Source organism: Balaenoptera physalus (assembly GCF_965194825.1).
Source record: "Balaenoptera physalus genome assembly, chromosome: 3".
NCBI lineage: Eukaryota > Metazoa > Chordata > Mammalia > Artiodactyla > Balaenopteridae > Balaenoptera > Balaenoptera physalus.
This window is the reverse complement of record NC_138890.1, coordinates 113,600,681-113,622,577: the sequence shown is the minus strand read 5'-3', so window position 1 is coordinate 113,622,577 and position 21,897 is coordinate 113,600,681. Positions and strand designations below refer to the sequence as shown.

Below are 21,897 nucleotides of genomic sequence, written 5' to 3'. Positions count from 1 at the left end.
TTCTGATTGGGTGATTTCCATTATTCTATCTTCCAAATCACTTGTGCATTCTTCTGTATCACCTAGTCTGCTATTAATTCCTTCTAGTATTTTTTTTTTTTAAACTTTTTCTGTTCCAGCTTTTTTTTTTTTTTTTATTTTTCGCTGTGTTGGGTCTTCGTTTCTGTACGAGGGCTTTCTCTAGTTGCGGCGAGCGGGGGCCACTCTTCATCGCGGTGCGTGGGCCTCTCACTATCGCGGCCTCTCTTGTTGCAGAGCACAGGCTCCAGACGCGCAGGCTCAGTAGTTGTGGCTCACGGGCCTAGTCGCTCCGCGGCATGTGGGATCCTCCCAGAGCAGGGCTCAAACCCGTGTCCCCTGCATTGGCAGGCGGACTCTCAACCACTGCGCCACCAGGGAAGCCCCTAGTATGTTTTTCATTTCAGTTATTCTTAAGTTCTGACTGGTTCTTTTTTATACTTTCTTGGTCCTTGTTACAATTCACACTGTGTTCCTCTGTTCTTTTCCCTAATTCAGTTAGCATGCTTATTACTAATGCTTTAAACTCTTTATCTGGCAAATTACTTATTTCTGTTTCCTTAGTTGTTTTTTTCAGAGGTTTTCTCTTGTTCTTTTGATTGAAACAAATTCCTTTGTCTTATTATTTTACTTAACTTTCTCTGTCTGTGTGAAATTAGATGAAACAGTTACCTGTTGTGGTCTTGAAGGGGTATCCTTGTGTGGGAGTGACCTTATATAGTCTGAATGTGCCCAGTGCCTTTGGTGGGAGAGCTAGATCTCACGTGAGCATGAGTCACATCTTTCCCCAGGGTGTGCTAGAAGCCATCACCTTGGTAGGCGATGGGATTGGAGGTGGAAGGGCCAGGGCCAGAGCCAGGTGAGAGCTGGAGCTTCTCCTCTGCTCCGTGGCCAACACCACCCTACTGGGGGCAGGGGCAGGTCCCAAGGTGCTGGAGCAGAAGCCCTGAGAGTTGGGTCCAAGCTGGCTCCATTCCCTCCAAGTGTGTGCTCTTGCTCTCCCCACTCCCGGCACCAGTACCCTCGCCCCAGAAGGGAGCAGTGCTGCAGCAAGAGAGTCTGGGTGCGGGCTGTTGGCCTCAGCCACCGTCAGATCCTGAGACTGCTTCTGATGTGCTGCCTCCGTAAGTGCCAGTAATGGCTGCCCCTGCCCTGTTCAGACGCTGTTCCCAGTCTGAGCCCCCTTTTTGCTTCACAGCTGAGCACTCCCCTCGGCTGCTGCAGCTCTCACCCTAGTGTGGAGCTGCGCGTAGAGCAGGCGGGGCCATTGTGGGCACTTGGCCTAGACCTGGGCACGGGCTGTGGTGGTCCTGGCCACAGTCGAAGCCCAGGACCTCTTCCAATGCGCTGTTTCTGTCAGCGCCAGTAATGGCTGCTCTTACCCCATTCAGATGCCATTCTGGGTCTGGGCTGGCAGTTCCTTGCAACTGTGCATTCTCCTCAGCTGCAGCAGCACTCACCCTAGCACGGAGCTGTGTCACAAAGCAGGTGGGGCCTGAGCGGGTGCTCGGTTCAGACTAGGGCACGTGCTGGAGTGGTTGCAGGAAACCTGCCAGAGCCCAGTGTAGTTTCAATTTGCTTTCTGCACCTTGTTTCAAGAGTAAGGAAGTTTGTGTGCACTCTTCGTGAACGTTGTCTAGGTTTCTTTCAGCCTTCCTGTTAGTCCCACTGGCTTTCTACCAGCTAAGGGGACTCTTCTTCCCCGTGTTGGACCCCAGGGCTGGGGTGCCCAATATGTGGCCTGAACCGCTCACTGCCCAGGGAGGATCCCCCTTCTCTTCTATGTTCTTTCCCAGGGGTATAGGTCCTGACCTGGTCGCTTCTCTTCCCTTCCTACCTGATTCTTTGTGGATCTTTCTTTTTATTTATGTATTTTTGTTTAAAAAAATATTTTTTATTGAAATGTAGTTGACTTACAGTGTTTCAGGTATACAGCAAAGTGATTCAGTTATATATATATACGTATATGTATATATATTCTTTTTTGGATTATTTTTTGTAATAGGTTATTAGAAGATACTGAAAATAGTTCCTTGTGCTATACAGTAGGTCCTTGTTTTTTATGTATTTTATATATGGTAACGTGTATCTGTTAATCCCAAATTCCCAGTTTATCCCCACCACCCCTTCCCCTTTGGAACCGTAAGTTTGTTTTCTGCATCTATGAGTCTGTTTCTGTTTTGTAAATAAGTTCATTTGTATCCTTTTTTTTGATTCTCTCTGTGGATCTTTCTTACAGCTTTGGTTGTACAAGAGTCTTTGTGCCAGTCTCCAGTTTATCCTCAGTGAGAATCACTATAAATGTATTTTTCACATAGCATGATCATCATATATTGTTCATGATTGGAGGAAATATTAATGGCATTTGAATGTTATTTTCTATCACTTCTGTCTTCTTGTGCTCCTTTCTTCCCGGATAAACTGCTTTCTTTTTTTTTTTCCTAAATCAACAGTTTTTTTTTAAACTCTTTTTTTAATTAATTTTTTTTATTGGTGTATAGTGGATTAACTAATGTTGTGTTAGTTTCTGCTGTACAGCAAAGTGAGTCAGTTATACATACACATATATCCACTCTTTTAGATTCTATTTCCATACAGGTCCTTTCAGAGAATTGAATAGAGTTCCCTGTGCTAGGTTCTTCTTCTTCTTCTTCTTCTTATTTATCTATTCTATATATAGTAGTGTGTATATGTAGGTTCTTATTATTTATCTATTCTATATATAGTAGTGTGTATATGTCAATCCCAATCTCCCAATTTATCGCCCCCCCCACCCCCCCTGGGAACCACAAGTTTATTTTCTACATCTGTGACTCAACTTCTGTTTTGAAAATAGGTTCATTTGTACCATTTCTTTAGATTCCACATATAAGTGATATCATATGATATTTGTTTTTTTCTTTCTGACTTACTTCACTCTGACAGTCTCTAGGTCCATCCGCATCTCTACAAATGACCCAATTTCTTTCCTTTTTATGGCTGAGCAATATTCCATTGTATGTATGTACCACATCTTCTTTATCCTTTCCTCTGTCGATGGACACTTAGGTTGCTTCCATGTCCTGGCTATTGTAAATGGTGCTGCAAAGAACATTGGGGTGCATGCATCCTTTTCAATTATGGTTTCCTCTGGGTATATGCCCAGGAATGGGATTGCTGGATCATATGGTAGCTCTATTTTTAGTTTTTTAAGGAACCGTCATACTGTTCTCCATAGTGGCTGTATCAACTTACATTCCCACCAACAGTGCAAGAGGGTTCCCTTTTCTCCACACCCTCTCCAGCATTTATTGTTTGTAGATTTTTTGATGATGGTCATTCTGACCAGTGTGAAGTGATACCTCATTGTAGTTTTGATTTGCATTTCTCTAATAATTAGTGATGTTGAGCATCTTTTCATGTGCCTCTTGGCCATCTGTATGTCTTCTTTGGAGAAATGTCTGTTTAGATCTTCCACCCACTTTTTGATTGGGTTTTTTTTTTGATATTGAGCTGCATGAGCTCTTTGTATATTTTGGAGATAAATCCCTTGTCAGTTGCTTCGTTTGCAAATATTTTCTCCCATTCTCTGCGTTTTCTTTTCATTTTGTTGATGATTTCCTTTGCTGTGCAAAAGCTTTTATTAGGTCCCATTCATTTATTTTTGTTTTTAATCTCATTCACTCAGAGGTGGATCAAAAAAGATCTTGCTGCAATTTATGTTAGAGAGTGTTCTGCCTATGTTTTCCTCTAAGAGTTTTATAGTATCCGGTCTTACATTTAGGTCTTTATTCCATTTTGAGTTTATTTTGTGTATGGTGTTAGAGAATGTTCTAATTTCTTTTTTTTTTTTCACACGTAGCTATTCAGTTTTCTCAGCACCATTTATTGACGAGACTGTCTTTTCTCCATTGTATATTCTTGCCTCCTTCATCATAGATTAAAAATATGGAATACTTCATGAATTTGCATGTCAAGGATAACTGCTTTTTAAAGTGTTCTGACCTGTGCAGAATGTTCCTCTTCTCTTTTCCTATCTCTTACTCATCTCCAGTGATTGAACTACTCAGCCTTCCAGACCCAAAATATGCTGCTGCCTCCTTAGAGCCTTCCCCATCACTGTGGCCAGAAATAATTTCTTTCTATTCTAGCACTTTCTCTGTTCCTTTTTTAAAAAATTCTTATCGTGTACTACTTTTTGGTACATGAGTGTAGTGGGAAAGTGCCTGACTGTGATGGGAGATGTAAATTCAAATCCTGCTCTGCTGTTAGTTTACTGTCATCTCAGATAGGCCACCATACTCGCTGGGTCTTGATTTCTTCATCTATAAAATGAAGGGGTTGGGCAGAGTAACAACTAGCTCTCAGTGGAACGTAAATTGGAAAGCATGTAGATGTTGGAAGGATTTGGACTTTTATCTTGGTATCTCAGCATACAGCCTGTACTCTCCAGCCTCATTCTCCCCCTTTCTGTTTGGCGTTCGCCTTGGGTTAAAAGTGCAAGGATTTGGCTGAGAGCTTGTCTGGACGAAGCTTTCACTGAGGAGTCTCTTACTGTAACGTGCCATTGATTGACATTTTCAGGGAATAAAACACTTTGAAACTGTTGAACTTTTTCAGCAGTCTGCAGCTATTATAAAAATAGTTCTACCATGACTCTTTTTAAAGGATAGATGTCAACATCTGTACTTGTCAAGGAAGAAAGCAGTTTTTGCAGAAAATTAGGTGATACTCAAGTCTTGGAAATTAACATTGAACAATTTTAGCTTTTTTTTTTTTTTTTTCTGCTATGCATCTCCTGACTTCAGGGATATTCTGACTGATCATCACTGTAGTTTACCCAGTGAGAAATCCAAGGATGCTGGCTCTGAGCTAGAGCAGCACTCCTATCTAGTGGTGACTGTGATTTCTTGTCATTGAATAGGGGTTCCCTTTGAGACATCTGTCAGGGTGGTCTTCACTTAGCATCCCAGTTCTACTACTTAGTAGCTCCGCATTACTGGGCAAGGTAATAGTTAGCTTCTCCAAGCCTTTCTTTCCTCTCCTGTAACATGAAAATACAGCGATACTAGTATTGCCCCATGAGACTGTTGTGAGAACTGGATGAGATGACCAGTATAAAATCTTGAGCACAGGGCCTGGCACTTGTTGTCTGTGATTTTCTTACGATACCTTAAAGTTTACCTTTTATTTTATTTTTTATCTTTACCTCTTTTTTTCTCCCACAGAATATGGCATTAAATGTGGAACTTGATTAGCTATCTTAAAACTTACTGATTTAAATTCAGTGTTTTGACTCTTAGTACACAATACTAAGATCTTATGACATGCTATCCAGACATTGCCAATACTAAGGTAAAAACTTAAAAGAATGAAATTCTAGCCTCTCCAAAGGTTCATCAGAGTAATAGATGCTATCCAGAAACAGTCCCCTTGGTGCAGTACCTCAGCTTTTGTTCCCTGTCATTCATTCATCCATCCGTCCATCCATCCACCCACCCGTCCATGTGTGGTTTCTTGAGAACTTGCTCTGTGCATGGCATCTTGCTTGATGCTACCACAGGTTTGGGCACTGTCTAGGCCAGTCCTGTTGGGTGCATTACTAGTAACTTCAGTAAGCTCCAGAGTGGGTAGTGGTTTTTTTGCCAACTTCTGGCTTCTGGCTATTCTGTTAGAATGCTTACTCATCCAAACTGGTCTTCCAGATAGATTTAATGTATCTTTCATATCTGGGACCCTTTGATGTGTGGTGCCTCAAATACATATGATCCTCACTAAAAGATAGATAAACACATTAGATAGGTGAAATTCCTTGATCATGTATGTACTTGCTATGTCATCTTGGGAACTGGAGAGGAAAGGCAGTCACATATTCCTGACTAGTTTTACAGAGAGTGCAAATGACTTTTTGAAATGTTAAGTTCTATATACTTTATAAACTTGGGTTATATATTAATCTTTTTGACCAATCTTTATAAAGTTTATAAAGTATTCACCTATAATTTCTTAAGTTTTACTTTTCAGGTTTAGGTCCTTAATCAATCAACCTAAAATCTATTTTTATATCTTGTGTGAGGTGGGATTCCAATCCCATATCTTTCTATATAATCCGTTGTCCTACATCAATTTTCAAATAATCCATTCTTTCCCATCAATCTGCAGAATTATTTCTGTCATATATTAACTTTTCATATTTTCATGGAACTGTTTTGGACTCTATTATTTTTCACTGGTCAGTTTTTTTTTTTTTTTTTTTGGTTGTTGTTGTTTTGTTTTTGGTTCCTAAGCCGAAATCACACAGTTTTATTTACTATAGCATTTAAATAATGTTTTACATCTCCCCACCTGTTCTTCTTATAGAACATCTTGAGTTTTCCTTAGCATTTGCTTCTCCATTTCATTTTAGGGTCAACTTAACTAGTTCTTTGGGGGGGAAAAAATTGACATTTTTATTGGAATTGCATTGACCCTAGGGATCACTTTGGGAGAAAGTTGGCATCTTTATGATATAGATGTGGCATATAAATTTGTTCCTCTATGAATGTAGTATATACTTATTTTGGTTTTCTTTAAGTCCTCTCGAGAAAAGTAAAAAATTATTTTCATAAAGGTGTTTTTACATTTTTATCATATTTATTACTAAGTATTCCTTTGTTGCTATGTAGGTCATAACTTTTATTTTGGAATTTTTGAATTTTATTTTATTTATTTTTTTATACAGCAGGTTCTTATTAGTTATCCATTTTATACATATTAGTGTATATACATCAATCCCAATCTCCCAATTCATCACACCACTTTTTTACAATTATTTCCTAATTATTTGTTGCTCTTATAGAAAAATGAAGTTTATTTTGCATTTTGATCTTAAATCTAGCCACCTTGTTAGACTCTCTCATTAATTATAATAATTTGTCTAGCCATTCTTCTTGGTTATCTTTGTAAACCATCATGTGTCTGTGAATGACAATTTTGTTTTGTTCTTTTTAGTCCATAATTATACCTTTTATTTTTTTCAATGTCATGTTATGCTGCCTGGGGCCTCCAGCATAAGGTTGAATAAAAGCAGTAATAGTGGACATCTTGTCATGATTGATCTAAAGGAAATGCTTTTAATATTTGACCATTAAGTCTGATGTTTGTGATAAGGCTTTGGTGGATACCCGCTACCTGGTTAAAGAAGATCTCTAAGGGTCATTTTGTTTTATCAGTCATTCATCACTTACTGGTGTATAGTGTCAGGGAAAGAGACTTGTTTTCCAGCTAAATAAACATTATTTAAATATTAGAACTCTGAAGTCTAAGTTTTTATGTGATATTTTTCTCTATACATACAAAGAATTGATTTTTGTGTATCAGTTGGCTCTGAAATCAAATAAATTAAAAACTTTGTTATCCTGTATTGAATGCTGGAGAGATGAAGTATTCAAGGAACATGTACATGATCATGTGGTTCTAAACACCAGCAGTTTCTGTGTAGTTCAGTGTAAAAGGAAAATGTCATTCCTTTTGAAAATAATGGGAAGTACCAGATTTGCTTATTCATTTTTCGCTAACTTATATGCAATTTAAATCCAAAAGAGAGTAACATTTTAATTTGTGTAAGTACCATACACATACTTATTTTACTTATCAAACTCTTCCAATAAGTTTCACATTTGACTTTTACATTAAGCCTAAGGCAAACTTACTTTCATTTCCTTTTATCCATTTCCTTTAATTCATTTTTTCTTTTTCAATTAGAGTGTGTTGTGACTTTTTCTTCTTGTGGCTTAGTTTTAAGAAACATGATTTGCAAAAACTGTTACAGCATTTATAATTTTGAAGGAATTTCATATTTCGTTTTCTTATTTACTTTAAATTTCACAAAATTCGTGTAAGGCCAAGATTTCTGTTACTCATTCTTACAGATGAGGAAATGAGATGTACCTACCTAGTTAATGGCAAAGCCAGAAACTGATATCATCTTCTAACTACACATACTATTATATTTTGCTTTATCACTATAGATCTTATTTACTAAAATATTTAGTTATTAAATTAAGATTTTTTTAAGATACCCTGTCAAATTTATTGATTTTCACTGGTTGAAAAAATGGAATCGAACAATAAATATAATTACTTTTATTTTTCAAGGCATTGGGAGGAGTAAGGTTGTCTACAAGATAAAAGGTGTATGTTTTTCTTATAGCTTTCCTTAATTACTGATTAAAAAAAAATTTCTGCTCCTGCATTCCCATTGGCCACCCTCACGTGTCATTGAATTTGGTAGTTCCGCTTCAGGCAGCTCCATAAACAATGCCTTCTCAGTTCAGGGGGCCTTAGCATGGCACGTGTAACCCTTCTGTATTTTATCTCCTTTGTGTTATATTCTTTCACTTTCCATTATGTGCTTTTCTATAGTACTTTGTTTTTGTATAATATGCTGGAAATCCAAATAACAAAATATCGTTTGGAACTTATGTGAATTTTTCTGAAATTATATGTGTTTTTGCAAAGAGTTACTTGATTGTTCATGATTATCCATGAAATAATTAAATCTTAAAGTAATTCACTTAAATAACTTTCAACTACCTGATATTTCAAACAAGTGGAAAGGTATAGATAACAGTATAACATTCATTTACCCCTCACTCAGATATCATAGAGATTGACATTTTGTAATAATTTAGGGTTTTTTTAAAGTGAATAAAATAGTATACGTAGAGCTAAGGTCATATGTAATTAACTGCCATCTCTTTTCCTCCCTCTTTACCTCCTACCGTCATTGGCAACCATTACCCTGATGTTATTTATTATCCTTATGCATGGCTTTTATTCTTTGATATAGATGTATCTTAATACCATATAAATATTTTTGTATATACTTAAAATTTACATAAATATGTGCCACTGAACCTATCTTATTGTATTCTACCTTGTAAATAATTGTTTTAATAATTGTACAAAGTAGATCTTTTCATTTTCCTAGTGATAGACAATTTCTATTTTTTGTCTATTACGAATACAAACAGTATTAGAGTGAACGGCTTTATAAATGTCTTTTTGAGCACTTGTGCATTTTCCTAGATTTCTAAAAGAGGAGTTTCTGTGTCATATGTACCAGTATATGGACTCTTTAACGTCAGTAAACATTTCCAAATTGCTGTCCACATTCTTGCCAACATGCTATGTAAACAGACTTTTAAACTTTTTGATGGTATGATGAATGTAAAAAGTTATTTCTTAAAATTATTCCTTCAAAAATTTTCACTATGGATATTTCTTTATTTTTTCATATGAATGTAAGGAATAGGTCCCTTGAAAAGTACTGCTGATTTCATTTTCCTTTCCCTGATTAACATGTTTTTTTGGTCTTTCATGTTTCTTTTTTCTATAAATATCATATTCGTGTCCTTTGCCCATTTTTCCATTGTTTTGGTATTATTAATAAGTAGGAATACTACTTCTTTGTTATATGCCTTTTCATTTTGTGTTTGATGACTGCTTTTAACAGTGGTTTTAAAAATTTAATCAAATGTATTAGTCTTTTCCTGTATGATTTATATTTTTGTGTTGCTTTTCCTATCTTGTTCAGTAAATCATTCTCTACCTTCATGTCATTAAGTCGTTCTCCCATGTTTTCTTCTAAAAGTTTAAGATTTGTTTTTCACATTTCTTTCTTTCATCCATCTAGATTTGATTTAGGGACTCTGTGAGATTCAAGCCTAACTCTATTATCATATGGATACCCAGTTGTCCCACCATTGTTTATTGAACCATGGTATCTTTTTTGCTTATTTATAAAATAAGCAAAATACCAAGTGCCATGTATAGCTTTGTGTCCGGGCTTTCTGTTACTGCTATGTTTACCTGTGCCTAAAACAATATTGCACTTTTAATTACTATAGCTTTATTACAAAGTCTCCTCTCACAATTGTGGTTCTTCAAAATTGTATTGACTTTTCTTTGTTTTTTTTTTTGTTTGTTTTTTTTAATCTATCAAAGAAATTTCAAAATTAACTTCTGGAATTGTATTGCTTGGTAGATTAATTTGTGAGAATATATTCATTTCCTTTTTAAAATAACCTTTATTGAAATATACAGAATTATGCACAAATCATAAGTGTACAGCTTAGTGAATTTTCACAAAGTATACCCATTTAAGTATCCCAAAACCAGGTCGAGAAGTACAACAATAGAATGGAAATGAACACATTCTAAAAGCTCCACTTGCAGAGTATGAGAGGGCCTCCCAGTAGCTACTTCCCCCCTGAAAGGTAATCACTGTCCTAATTTCTTTACCAAAGTATAATAATTTTGGTTATTTTTGCTTGTTTTTGAGCCTTATATTAATAGAGACATACAATATATACTCCTTGTGTCTGGCTTCTTTGATTCAACATTGGTTTTATGCAGTTCATCTATATTTTTTGCATATTGTTTATTTCCATTGTCATAGAGAATTTCATTGTATAAATACATGATAACTTTTCTGTTCTATTGATAAACATTTGAGTTACATCCAATTTAGTACTATTATGAAAAGTATTACTGTGAACATTCTTTTACATTTTTTTTTAATATACATCATATACATTTCTGTTAGACATGTACCTAAGAGCAGAATTGTTCAGATATGTTTACTTTCGGCTTTAATAGATTCTGCCAAACAGTTTTCCAAAATAGTGTACAATTTACTTCCCCAGTAGCAGTATATAAAAATTCTAGTTGTTTTGCATCTTTGCCAAAGCTTAATACTGGCAGTTTTTGGTTTTAACTTTAGCCATTTAGTGAAGTGATGTGGTCTCTCTGATTTGGTTTACATTTTCTTAATGATTTGAAGTAGAATGTCATCTTACTGGCCATTTGTGTTTTTTCTCTTGTCATTAATTAATTAATTTATTTATTTATTTATTCATTCATTTAGGCTGCATCGGGTCTTTAGTTGTGGCACTGCGAGGTCTTTGTTGTGGCCTGCGGGATCTTGCACTGCAGCACATGGGCTTCTGTCTAGTTGTGGCTTGCAGGTTTTCTCTCTGTAGTTGTGGCACACGGGCTCCAGAGCACGTGGGCTCTGTAGTTTGCAGCATGCAGGGCTCTCTAGTTGAGGCGCTCAACAAGCTCAGCAGTTGTGGCACATGAGCTTAGTTGCCCCATGGCACGTGGGATCTTAGTTCCCCAACCAGGGATCGAACCCGCATCCCCTGCATTGCAGGACGGATTCTTTACCACTGGACCACCAGGGAAGTCCCTCTCTTGTCATTTACAAATTTTTTTTTCCAGCCATATTTCTTGAGGTTGTCTTTCTTTTGATTTGTGGGAGTTCATTATGTATACTGTATTCAAGTCTTTGGGAAATACTTAGTGCGTATATCTTCTATTCCATAATTTTTCATTCTCTTAATGACATCTTTTAATGAATAAAAGTTCTTAATTTTAAGGTACTCTAATTTTCAACGTTTTTCTTTACAGTTAATTGTGATTCATGATCAGCTTACGAAATCTTCATCTACCCCAAGGTCATATGTTATTGTCTAATAACCTTATAGTTTTTCCCTGTCTTTGAAATCTATAATCCACCTGGAATTGATTTTTATGATGTAACTTAAGAAATCAAGATTTAAAATTTTTCTATATGGATATCTTTTTGACTCAGCACCAGTCCTTAAAAGGAACATCCTTTGTCCACTGTGCTACAGTGTCACTTTTGTCATAAGTCAGGAAACTGTATACATGTCAGTCTGTTCTGGACTGTATTCTGTTCCACTGGTCTATTTGTGTCTGTGCCGGAATCACACTAGTTTAATTATTGTAGCATTACAATATTGAGCCTTCTATTCTATGAACATGGTGCTTTCTTTAATTTAACTTAGGCCTTCTTTAATTTCTTTTAATAATGTTTTGTAGTTTTCTCTTTAGAAGTCTTGGTCATTTTGTTAGGTTTATTCCTAGGTATTTGATTTCTTTTGATACTATGGTAAATTATATCATTAAATTTTTAAAATTTGCAATTACTTGTTGCTAAAATGTAGAAATAAAGTTGGCATTTGAATACTGAACTTATGCCCCGAGCCCTTCCTTGCTCAATTCATTTGTCAATTCTAATTATTTTCATAGATTACTTTAGATTTTTCTGGAAACACAGTTTTTCCTGTATGTCATTATTCCTTTATGTAGGAATAATGACAGTTTCATCATTTTCTTTCCAATTCTTATACCTTTTATTTCCTTTTCCTGCAATTTTTTAAATGAATGGATATTGAATTTTATCAAATGCTTTCTGTGTGTCATTGGAGAGCATCATATGATTTCTTTATTCTGTTAATGTGGTGAATTACGTTGATTGGCTTTTGAATATTAAACCAACCTTGTATTCCTCAAAAATTCTAAATGGTTTGTATATCCTTGGATTGTCTTATTAATATTTTATTAAGGAGTCTTGCATATATTATATATTTATGGATGAAACTGACCTGTAGTTTTTTTTTTCTTGTAATGCTCTTGTCAGGTTTTGATGTCAAGATTATGTTGGCTTTCTGAAATGATTTGGGAAGAGTTCCCTCTTGTTCTCTTCTCTAGAAGAGTTTTTGTAAGATTGGTGCCATTTCTTTCTTATATGTTTGCAAGAATTCAGTGGGGAAGTTTTCTGGGTTTGGGGTTTTTCTTTTGGAAGGGCGTTTAATTACAGATTTAATTCTTTAATAGGTATAGGATTATTCAGATTTTCTATTTCTTGTGTAATTTCGGTCAATTTTAAAAAAGAAATTTGTTCATTTAATTTGAATTTTCAAAACATTTCATATGCCAAATGTTCATTTGTTTATAATAGGCTTATTATTTTTTAACATCTGTAGGAGAATTTTTAAAATTTTAATCATAAGTTTTATCATTCTACTTGTACCAAGTTTGTTTCCTTTGCTCTTACTGTGCTAGGCTCTTTCTGTTCCAAGAAACACAGATTCACTCAAGTTCCTTCAAGTAATGGAGATTCATGAGGCTCATTATAAAGCCATATGTAATCCTAAGAGAAAGGAATCACACAGGAAGAGCAAGATCTCTAGTATACCTTGGCTTTAGGGAGACTGGAAATGTATGGTTAATAAGGATATGGGACATCTTTAGAGACGGAACAGGTTTACTTTTTAATACCTTTGATAGTAAGACTTTCTAATGCTTTACTCTAATGCCCCCATTATTTGCATGAAGTTTCTTAATTCCTCTTGGCTCTTCTCTATTTTTTCTTTCCCTGCCCTACCTTTTGGTTACTCATAACTTCTTACTCATGGTCCCCAGTACCTTGTCGCCTCATTTTGTGTTTCTTTTCAACCTCTCCTCCAGTTTGACTGAACCTCGCCATGGTTCTCGATTTCAGCTCCCAAGAGATTAGTTCATTAGTTTCAGAAGACCCGTATGTGAAGCCACCTCTTAGGCTGTTGGTCAGTTACCAATTGGTTACTCTTGACCAGGCAGGTATTGCCAAGAGTGGTGGGCTCACATAGCATAGCACATGGATGCCTTAGGCTAACTCCTCTGCAGAGGGCTGCAGCTGGACAGTTTCTCTTAGGATGTAGTCTATACATGGCAAGTACTAGAATTAGTTAATACAGGTAAGTTCTAGAAATTAAATCATTGCAAGTGTTGCAGCTTTTCTCCCATTTTGACTTATTCTGGTGAAATACCAGTGAGTAATTAAATCCTGATAAAACCAATATCTAGAATTTGGTATTATCCATCCCTTTAGCAGTTATCCCTCTTTAACTGAAAATATTCATGTGCTACCAACCCAGATTAGGGCTTTCTGCAATTAAATGTGTAATACCTATAATTTTAGTATGGACAAATGGAAATTGATAGATTTTAAATGTAAGTAATATAAAAAACAGACATAGGCAGATTAATGATTATTTAAAGAGAAAGCCATAGTATTTATCTCGTTTAGGTTGCTTCTTGTTATTTCCTTTTTTAAGTCCAGAAACAACCATATGTGCTGCTAAGACTTCACTGTTCTGTAATAGCACAGTTCAAGTTGAAGACAAAGAGGTCCTCTTTCCCTTTGTGATACTTAATGGGTGACATATTTAAACACCACACCTTAATCTTTTGCCTAATGCATTCTCATCCATGGAATAAATTGTAGCTATTACATAGAAGCCCCTCTAGTACAATAAGTGAAATTGCTTTTTAATTTTCTAGGGGGACTCAGAGAGAGTAATGATAATTACTGGACCAAACATGGGTGGAAAGAGCTCCTACATAAAGCAAGTTGCATTGATTACTATCATGGCTCAGATTGGCTCCTATGTTCCGGCAGAGGAAGCAACAATTGGAATTGTGGATGGCATTTTCACAAGGTAAAAACATTAGTTCTATTTGAATATATTTCTGACAATAAATCAAGCCCACATCGTCACATGAATTTTCTTCTTATGTACATAGTTAGGTGAACAGATTTGTTATATAGGATTTTGCTATTTAGAATTTAGGAACTTAAAGAAATCATTTCATCATGAAATTAACATCAGAAGAGACCTAGGAGATCATTTTGTCTGGTCATTTTCAACTTGTTTTTAGTTACCGAGTTCTTTCTTAAAGGAAATTATTTGTAGAAGTTGAAAATTAAACAGATAAAAGCAGATCTGCTCTGCCTTAATCAGAGGTAGAAGGCTTGAACCTAAATGTCCATCGACAGATGAATGGATAAAGAAGATGTGGTACATATATACAATGGAATATTACTCAGCCATAAAAAAGAATGAAATAATGCCATTTGCAGCAACATGGATGGACCTAGAAATTATCATATTAAGTGAAGTAAGTCAGACAAAGACAAATATTATATATCACTTATATGTGGAATCTAAAAAATGATACAAATGAACTTATTTACAAAACAGAAACAGACTCACAGACTTAGAAAACAAACTTATGGTTACCAAAGGGGAAAGGTGGAGGGAGGGATAAATTAGGAGGTTGGGATTAACATATACACATTACTATATATAAAATAGATAAACAACAAGGACCTACTGTACAGCACAGGGAACTCTACTCAATACTCTGTAATAACCTATATGGGAAAAGAATCTGAAAAAGAATAGATATATGTATATGTATAACTAAATCACTTTGCTGTACACCTAAAACTAACACAACATTGTAAATCAACTATACTGCAATATAAAATAAAATTTTTCTTAATTTCAAAAAAAAAAAGAGGTAGAAGGCTTGGAAACTTGGCTCCTAGGCTCTATAGAGCAGTCTGCAACCTAGTCTACCCTCCTTATTTTATAGGTCGGGAACTGACAACAGACTGGAAAAGGCACTGGCCCAAGATAATTTAATTCATATTCTTTTTTGCTCTAAGGACATAACATGCAGCTGGCTAAGACTTACCCTCAACCTATAAACCTAAATTGCATGCCATATTAGGAATATAGGTGAAATAGCGTGGTCTCACCAATTAGGATTTATAGTTTAATCTATTTACTCAGATTTATCAGTTCTTAAAATATTATTTATACTTCTTACACTTACATTTTTAGAAAAAAGTAAATATAGTCTATAGTGTATAGTCAAAGTATATGTGTAGAGTGTCTGATTTATTTTCCTACTTATTTAATATTTGACCCTTGAACACATCAGAATATATCACATGCTAAGGTTCATGTAGTTGAGTAGACATTTAAACACTTTAAGGCTTGGTTTTTAGTCAGAGAATGAACAAAAGCAAAGCAACCTAAATTCTGTTGGGTTGGCTAAAAGGTTTGTTCCTTTTTTACCGTAAGATGGCTGTAGTAGTTCTTAGCTGTCTTTAACTTCATTTGAAACAATTTTGTTAGATTGTATTGTGACAGCTGTCATATCAGCATGCATTTTTAAAAAAACATCAAAATTGGTGAATTTTTGTGTAGCCATTTTAATATTGAAGATGGAAGAAGAAAGCAACATTTTCAGCGTATTATGCTTTATTATTTCAAGAAAGGTAAAAAGGCAACTGAAACGCAAAAAAAGATTTTTGCATGTATGGAGAAGATGCTGTGACTGATCAAATGTGTCAAAAGTGGTTTGTGAAGTTTTGTGCTGGAGATTTCTTGCTGGACAATGCTCCACGGTCAGGTAGACCAGTAGAAGCTGATAGCGATCAAATCGAGACATTCAATGAGAACAATCAACGTTATACCACGCGGGAGATACCCGACATACTCAAAATATCCAAATCAAGCATTGAAAATCATTTGCACCAGCTTGGTTATGTTAATCGCTTTGATGTTTGGGATCCACGTAAGTTAAGTGAAAAAAACCTTCTTGACTGTATTTCCGCGTCTGATTCTCTACTGAAACGTAATGAAAATGGTCTGTTTTTAAAACAAGTTGTGACGGGCAATGAAAAGTGGATATTGTACAATCATGTGGAATGCAAGAGATCGTGGGACAAGCGAAATGAACCACCACCAACCACAGCAAAGGCTGGTCTACATCCAAAGAAGGTGATGTACTGTATGCATCGTGCGATTGGAAGGGAGTCCTCTATTATGAGCTCCTTCTGGAAAACCAAACAATTAATTCCAACAAGTACTGCTCCCAGTTAGACCAACTGAAAGCAACACTCTATGAAAAGTGTCCATAATTAGTCAACAGAAAATGCATTGTCTGCCATCAGGATAACGCAAGACCACATGTTTCTTTGATGACCAGGCAAAAACTGTTACAGCTTGGCCAGGAAGTTCTAATTCATCCACCGTATTCATGAGACATTGCACCTTCAGATTTCCATTTATTTTCAGTCTTTACAAAATTTTCTTAAAGGAAAAAATTTCAATTCCCTGGAAGACTGTAAACAGTTCTTTGCTCGAAAAGATAAAAAGTTTTGGGAAGATGGAATTATGAAGTTGCCTGAAAAATGGCAGAAGGTAGAGGAACAAAACAGTAAATATGTTGTTCAATAAAGTTCTTGGTGAAAATGAAAAATGTGTCTTTTATTTTTACTTAAAAACCGAAGACACTTTTTGGCCAACCCAATATTTGATGCCATATCACCAAACATGTTATTTTGATCTCCATATATTTGTAAATGAACTCAATATAATAAATTTTAAAAATATTTCTTTAGTTTTTAACATTATAATTAATTTTCTATTTCCTAAGAAAAAATACTAGGTATTTTATTTTGGTTACATTATTAGGAGGAGTGACAGAGAAATTTCATCAATAGAAAAAAGATAAAAAAGAGAAAAATAAAAAGAAAGAGAAAAAATATCTTGGGCAATGTAAGGTAATTTGTCTGGAAGAGAATCTTGTTAGCAGAATATCAGGAATGTTTTTAGATACAAGTAATAGAAAAGAAAATAAGGGTTTACTTTTCTCATTTAACAAGGAAGCTTGAAATAGATGACCACTTCTGATGTTTCAGTGGCTCTGCAGTTTTGTTGTCATCTCCTCATAGTTGTAAGATGGTTGCTGTGACTCCAGACATCACATTGATATTCATATGAGGAAAAAGGGAAAAGGAATGCAAAAGCTTCTCCTTTTTTTCAGGAAATCAGTACCTTTTCAGAAGCCTCCCAGAAAACTTTCACTTACATTTCACTAACCAGCGCTGTGTCTCCTGGCCATAATTACAAGCAAAACAAAGTATGAAAAAATATTGATTGATTTTATCCAGCTTTTATAACGGAGTTAGGCAAGGGACAGGTGTTTAGGAATGGATTCAGAGGTAACCAGAAAATAGTTTCTGCCACAAGGAATGAATTCAATGGTAATAATAACTAACCTTTGTGATGATAACATATTTACAATATTACTATAATAACATTCTTACCAATGTATAGAACCTGTTCTATGTATATAAAATATTTATATAAAGTATATTCAGTGAGAGCAAATATAAGCCTTCTGGAAAAGGACAAAAGTGCATTAATTCAACAAATTTGGATCTTTATCCATTCATTTTCATTTGTTCATTCATCCAACACATACTAACTTGGCATCTAACGTATGACAGGCACTCAGAATACAAAGCAATCATAGTTTCTGTTCCCATGAAGTTTACCTGATGGAGAAGATCAGCATAAACAAAAAAAATGTATAAAGAAATGTAAAATTGCAGCTGTGACAAGTCTACAAAGGTTAGGTATATGAGGCTGTGGCAGCCTGTGGTGCTGGGACCTGATCTGGTCAGGAACATCAGAAGAAGGCTTCCTTTAGCAAGTGATGTGTAATCTGAAGGAGGTGTTAACTAATCAAAGGAAAGAAGAGCATTTCAGACCAAGAAAGCAGCGTGCGCAAATGTTGTTTCACATTAAAAAAAACCATAGTGAGACAATAGCTGAAGGGTGGCCCTCTAGGGGAGTAAGATTCTCCATGAAGCTGAAGACAATAGGTAAGGGCAAGTTACACAAAGTGTAGGCTGTGTTAGGAGTTTGTGTAAGAGCCATGGGAAACCATTGAAGGGTTTTAAGCAGGGCTTGGTATGATCACATCTACATTGGCTGAAATGCAGAGAATGTTTGGAGGAAGGACACAGTTGATCAGCGCAATCTTATCAGTAGGCCCTTGCGGTAGCCTTGGTGAGAGGTATCAGTAGTTTGGACTCGGTTGTAGTGTTTAAATGGAAAGGAGTCATATTTGAAAGGTAATAAATAACAGGAAATAAATCAACAGGATTTGGTGATACATGGGATATGAGGCTGAGATAAATGGAGTTTTCAGCGATGACAGTGGTTTGTGCATCTGGGTGGAGAATGCCGGCATTTACTGGAAGAGAGTGATTTTTTTCCCCATGGATCCTGACTTTATTTTTGGTTTTTTGATTTACAGTGTTGTGTTAGTTTCAGGTGTACAGCAAAGTGATTCAATTAAACATATATTCATTCCTTTTCAGATTCTTTACCCATGTAGGTTATTACAGAATATTCAATAGGACCTATACAGTAGGTCCTTGTTGGTTATCTATTTTATATATAGTAGTGTGTATATGTTAATCACAAGCTCCTAATTTATCCCTTCCCCACTCATTTCCCCTTTGGTAACCATAAATTTGTTTTTGAAATCTGTGAGTCTGTTTCTGTTTTGTAAGTAAGTTATTTGTATCATTTTTTAAAATTAGATTCCACATATGAGTGATATCATATACTTGTCTTTGTCTGACTTATTTCACTTAGTATGCTAATCTCTAGGTCCATCTACGTTGCTGCAAATGGCATTATTTTTTTCTTTTTTATGGCTGAGTATTGACTTGGTTTTTGTATGTAGTAGGTAGCAATACTCTGAGACCATAGGGAAGCTGTCATGTAGTCAGTTGGATATAAAGTTTGAGTTCAGAGGGAGAGATGAAAGGTAACAATGTAGATTTGTTGTGAGACATCTTTGTATAAGTGGGAAGTGAGATCCTGGGTGTGGATGAGATCATGTTGGCAGAGAGTAAGTATAGTGAAGAAGATAATGTTCCAAGGCTGAGCCTTAGAACTGCCAACATGTCATGGCTGAGTAAGAAGATAAGCTTGAAAAACCAACAGAGAAGGAGTACCCAGAGAGGTAGGGGAAAACCAGGACATCCCAGTGTCATGGGAGCATGGGGAAAAGTGCTTCAAGGAGGAAGGAAGTGGTCCACAGCGCTGAAAGGCTGAATGAGATGAAGCCTGAAAAGTCCACCTTGATTTTAGCAAAATGGATATGACTAGTGACCTTTGCAAGAGCTGTTATGGTGGAGTGGTGGGGCCTCACTCCAGTTAAAGAGGGTTAGAGAGTAAGTGAGAGGTTAGGAAATAGAGTTAGTAGGTGACCCTGGAGCAGATTGGCTGGGAAGAGGGGGTGAGAGATCCAATAAGGGACTTGTTTTATTTTTGAGTGGTAGACTTGAACATGTTTAAGAGGGATATCCAGTGGAATATGTTATGTCCATGAATTTATGATTCTAAAAAAATGCGTCAGTCACCTTAGAGGATATTAGAATGAACATGATACTTAAAACAAAAAAATCATAGTCACTTTGGAGAATGAAAATTGAAAAATAAAGGGGAAGAATCATGCAGCTACCATGCCTTTCCAAAAATATGATGAGAAGAATTTTCTCTTTATGGAAGTGTTCCAGCTAACAGAGAAGGTATTAGACTATCACCCCCTCTCTTTTTTTGCAATCTCTAATGTAGTTATAGATCTAGGCGATAATTAGAAATGGCTGCTAATGTCATGAAAAGAGAGACAACCAGACATTTGGCCAAAGTTTGTAACACAAGCTATGAAGTCTGGGCAAACAAATCAAACCTTAATATATTTGTATATCTAGATCTATCTGAAACACAGAGAGATATTGATCTTTTATACTTCAGGATTTTTTGGGGGGTGGAGGGCTGCACTGGGTCTTAGTTGCAGCACACGGGATCTTTGTTGCAGCATGCAGGATCTTTTTAGTTGAGGCATGTGGACTTCTTAGTTGCGGCATGTGGACTTCTTAGTTGTGGCATGCATGTGGGATCTAGTTCCCCGACCAGGGATCGAACCCGGGCCCCCTGCATTGGGAGCGCAGTCTTACCCACTGGACCATCAGGGAAGTCCCTATACTGCAAGATTGATCACAACTTTAAAATATTAATTAGCAAAGCATCATTTCAGTCAGTTAAAGGAATAAATAGATTATAAAGATATAAACACTGAAATATGGGACATTCTCTTATGCTTTACCATTTAAGTAGCTGTTGTTTCATGGACCTTAAGGTCATGTTTATAAAAGCAGTCGGCCATGGGCCCTGAGTGTCCCTGCATGTCCCTACTGAGTACACCAAGAAAGCCCCTGATTGCTCCCTACCTGGGCATTTGTCAGGGTTGGGCTTGCAGCAGGCAATCTTGAGGGAAGAGGTAATAACATTTCCCCACAAAGAGGAAGCTTGCTTCTTTTTGTTGTACAAGTAGTGAATCCTCAAGTTCAGTTTTCTGCCTTGTAATACAACCCACTGCATGCACAGCATCCATGGTGAGCCCTTTGCCTTGCCCTTAGGGGACTTGACAGCTGATGCAAACCAATGTGGGTAAAAGTCCTTTGTTTCTGATTTAGGGTTTTCATGTCTTTTGCTAGCATCTGTGAAACCATATTGGCTTAACTTGATATAAATAGGGTAAAATCCCAGACTTTGCCCAGTTCTGGATGGGTCAGTAGGATTCTCTTATCTCTTGCTAATAATAAGTGCCCCTAAAATGTGAGTAGATAGGTTATGTGTGGGAAAGGATGGAAGTTTTAGAGCCAGAAAGCTCAGGTCTCAATACAAGTTCACCAATTTCCTAACTGTGTGCTAGTTACTTCATTCACCTAGAGCCTTGAAAGAAGTATGGTGTCATGGAATTAAAAAAAAAATAATAATGTTATAGTTGGGTACAAATCCCACTTTTGCTACTTAACAACTATCTGACCTTTGGCAAATTACTTGACTTCTCAATGTCTCAGTTTTTTCATCTATAAAATAAAGATAATACTACTTAATCACAGATTATTGTGGGAATTAAGTACATGAAGTGCCTGGTATGTAATAGGTACTCAATAAATTTGAGTTTTGTTCCTTCTTCTAGAGTCTGTGTCATTTGTATTTTGGATTTAAAAGTCTGTCTTCATATATATGTTAGTATAGTACTCCTTTTCTAAACTTAGCCTCAGGTCTCACATCTATGAAACAAAAAGTTTGATAATACCAGGTTTTGAGAATAATTTTTAAAGAGTGTGAAATCACTACGAATTGCTGGTCTTAGCTGTCATCCTTGAAAGAAGTTAACCAAATATTCCGCACTCTAAACCTTGCCAACACCAAATTCATTGTTTCAGTATAGTAGTATTCATTCTGAGTTAACTCCTGCAAACACATTAGTTTATTCATCTACTTGGGGATACATTTTATAGTTACCTGGTCCTGATGGGCCAATCCAGAAGTAGTA

General features: G+C 36.0%; 1 protein-coding gene across 1 annotated transcript in view; it reads left to right on the top strand.

The window, feature by feature from the left end:
* Positions 1 to 21,897, top strand: part of MSH3 (mutS homolog 3) — a gene marked incomplete at its 5' end in the record, with an annotated part of 186,445 nt that overhangs the window by 138,815 nt on the left and 25,733 nt on the right. The window contains 1 exon segment of the mRNA XM_082458025.1: positions 14,173 to 14,330. Coding sequence (XP_082314151.1) covers positions 14,173 to 14,330 — 158 coding nt within the window.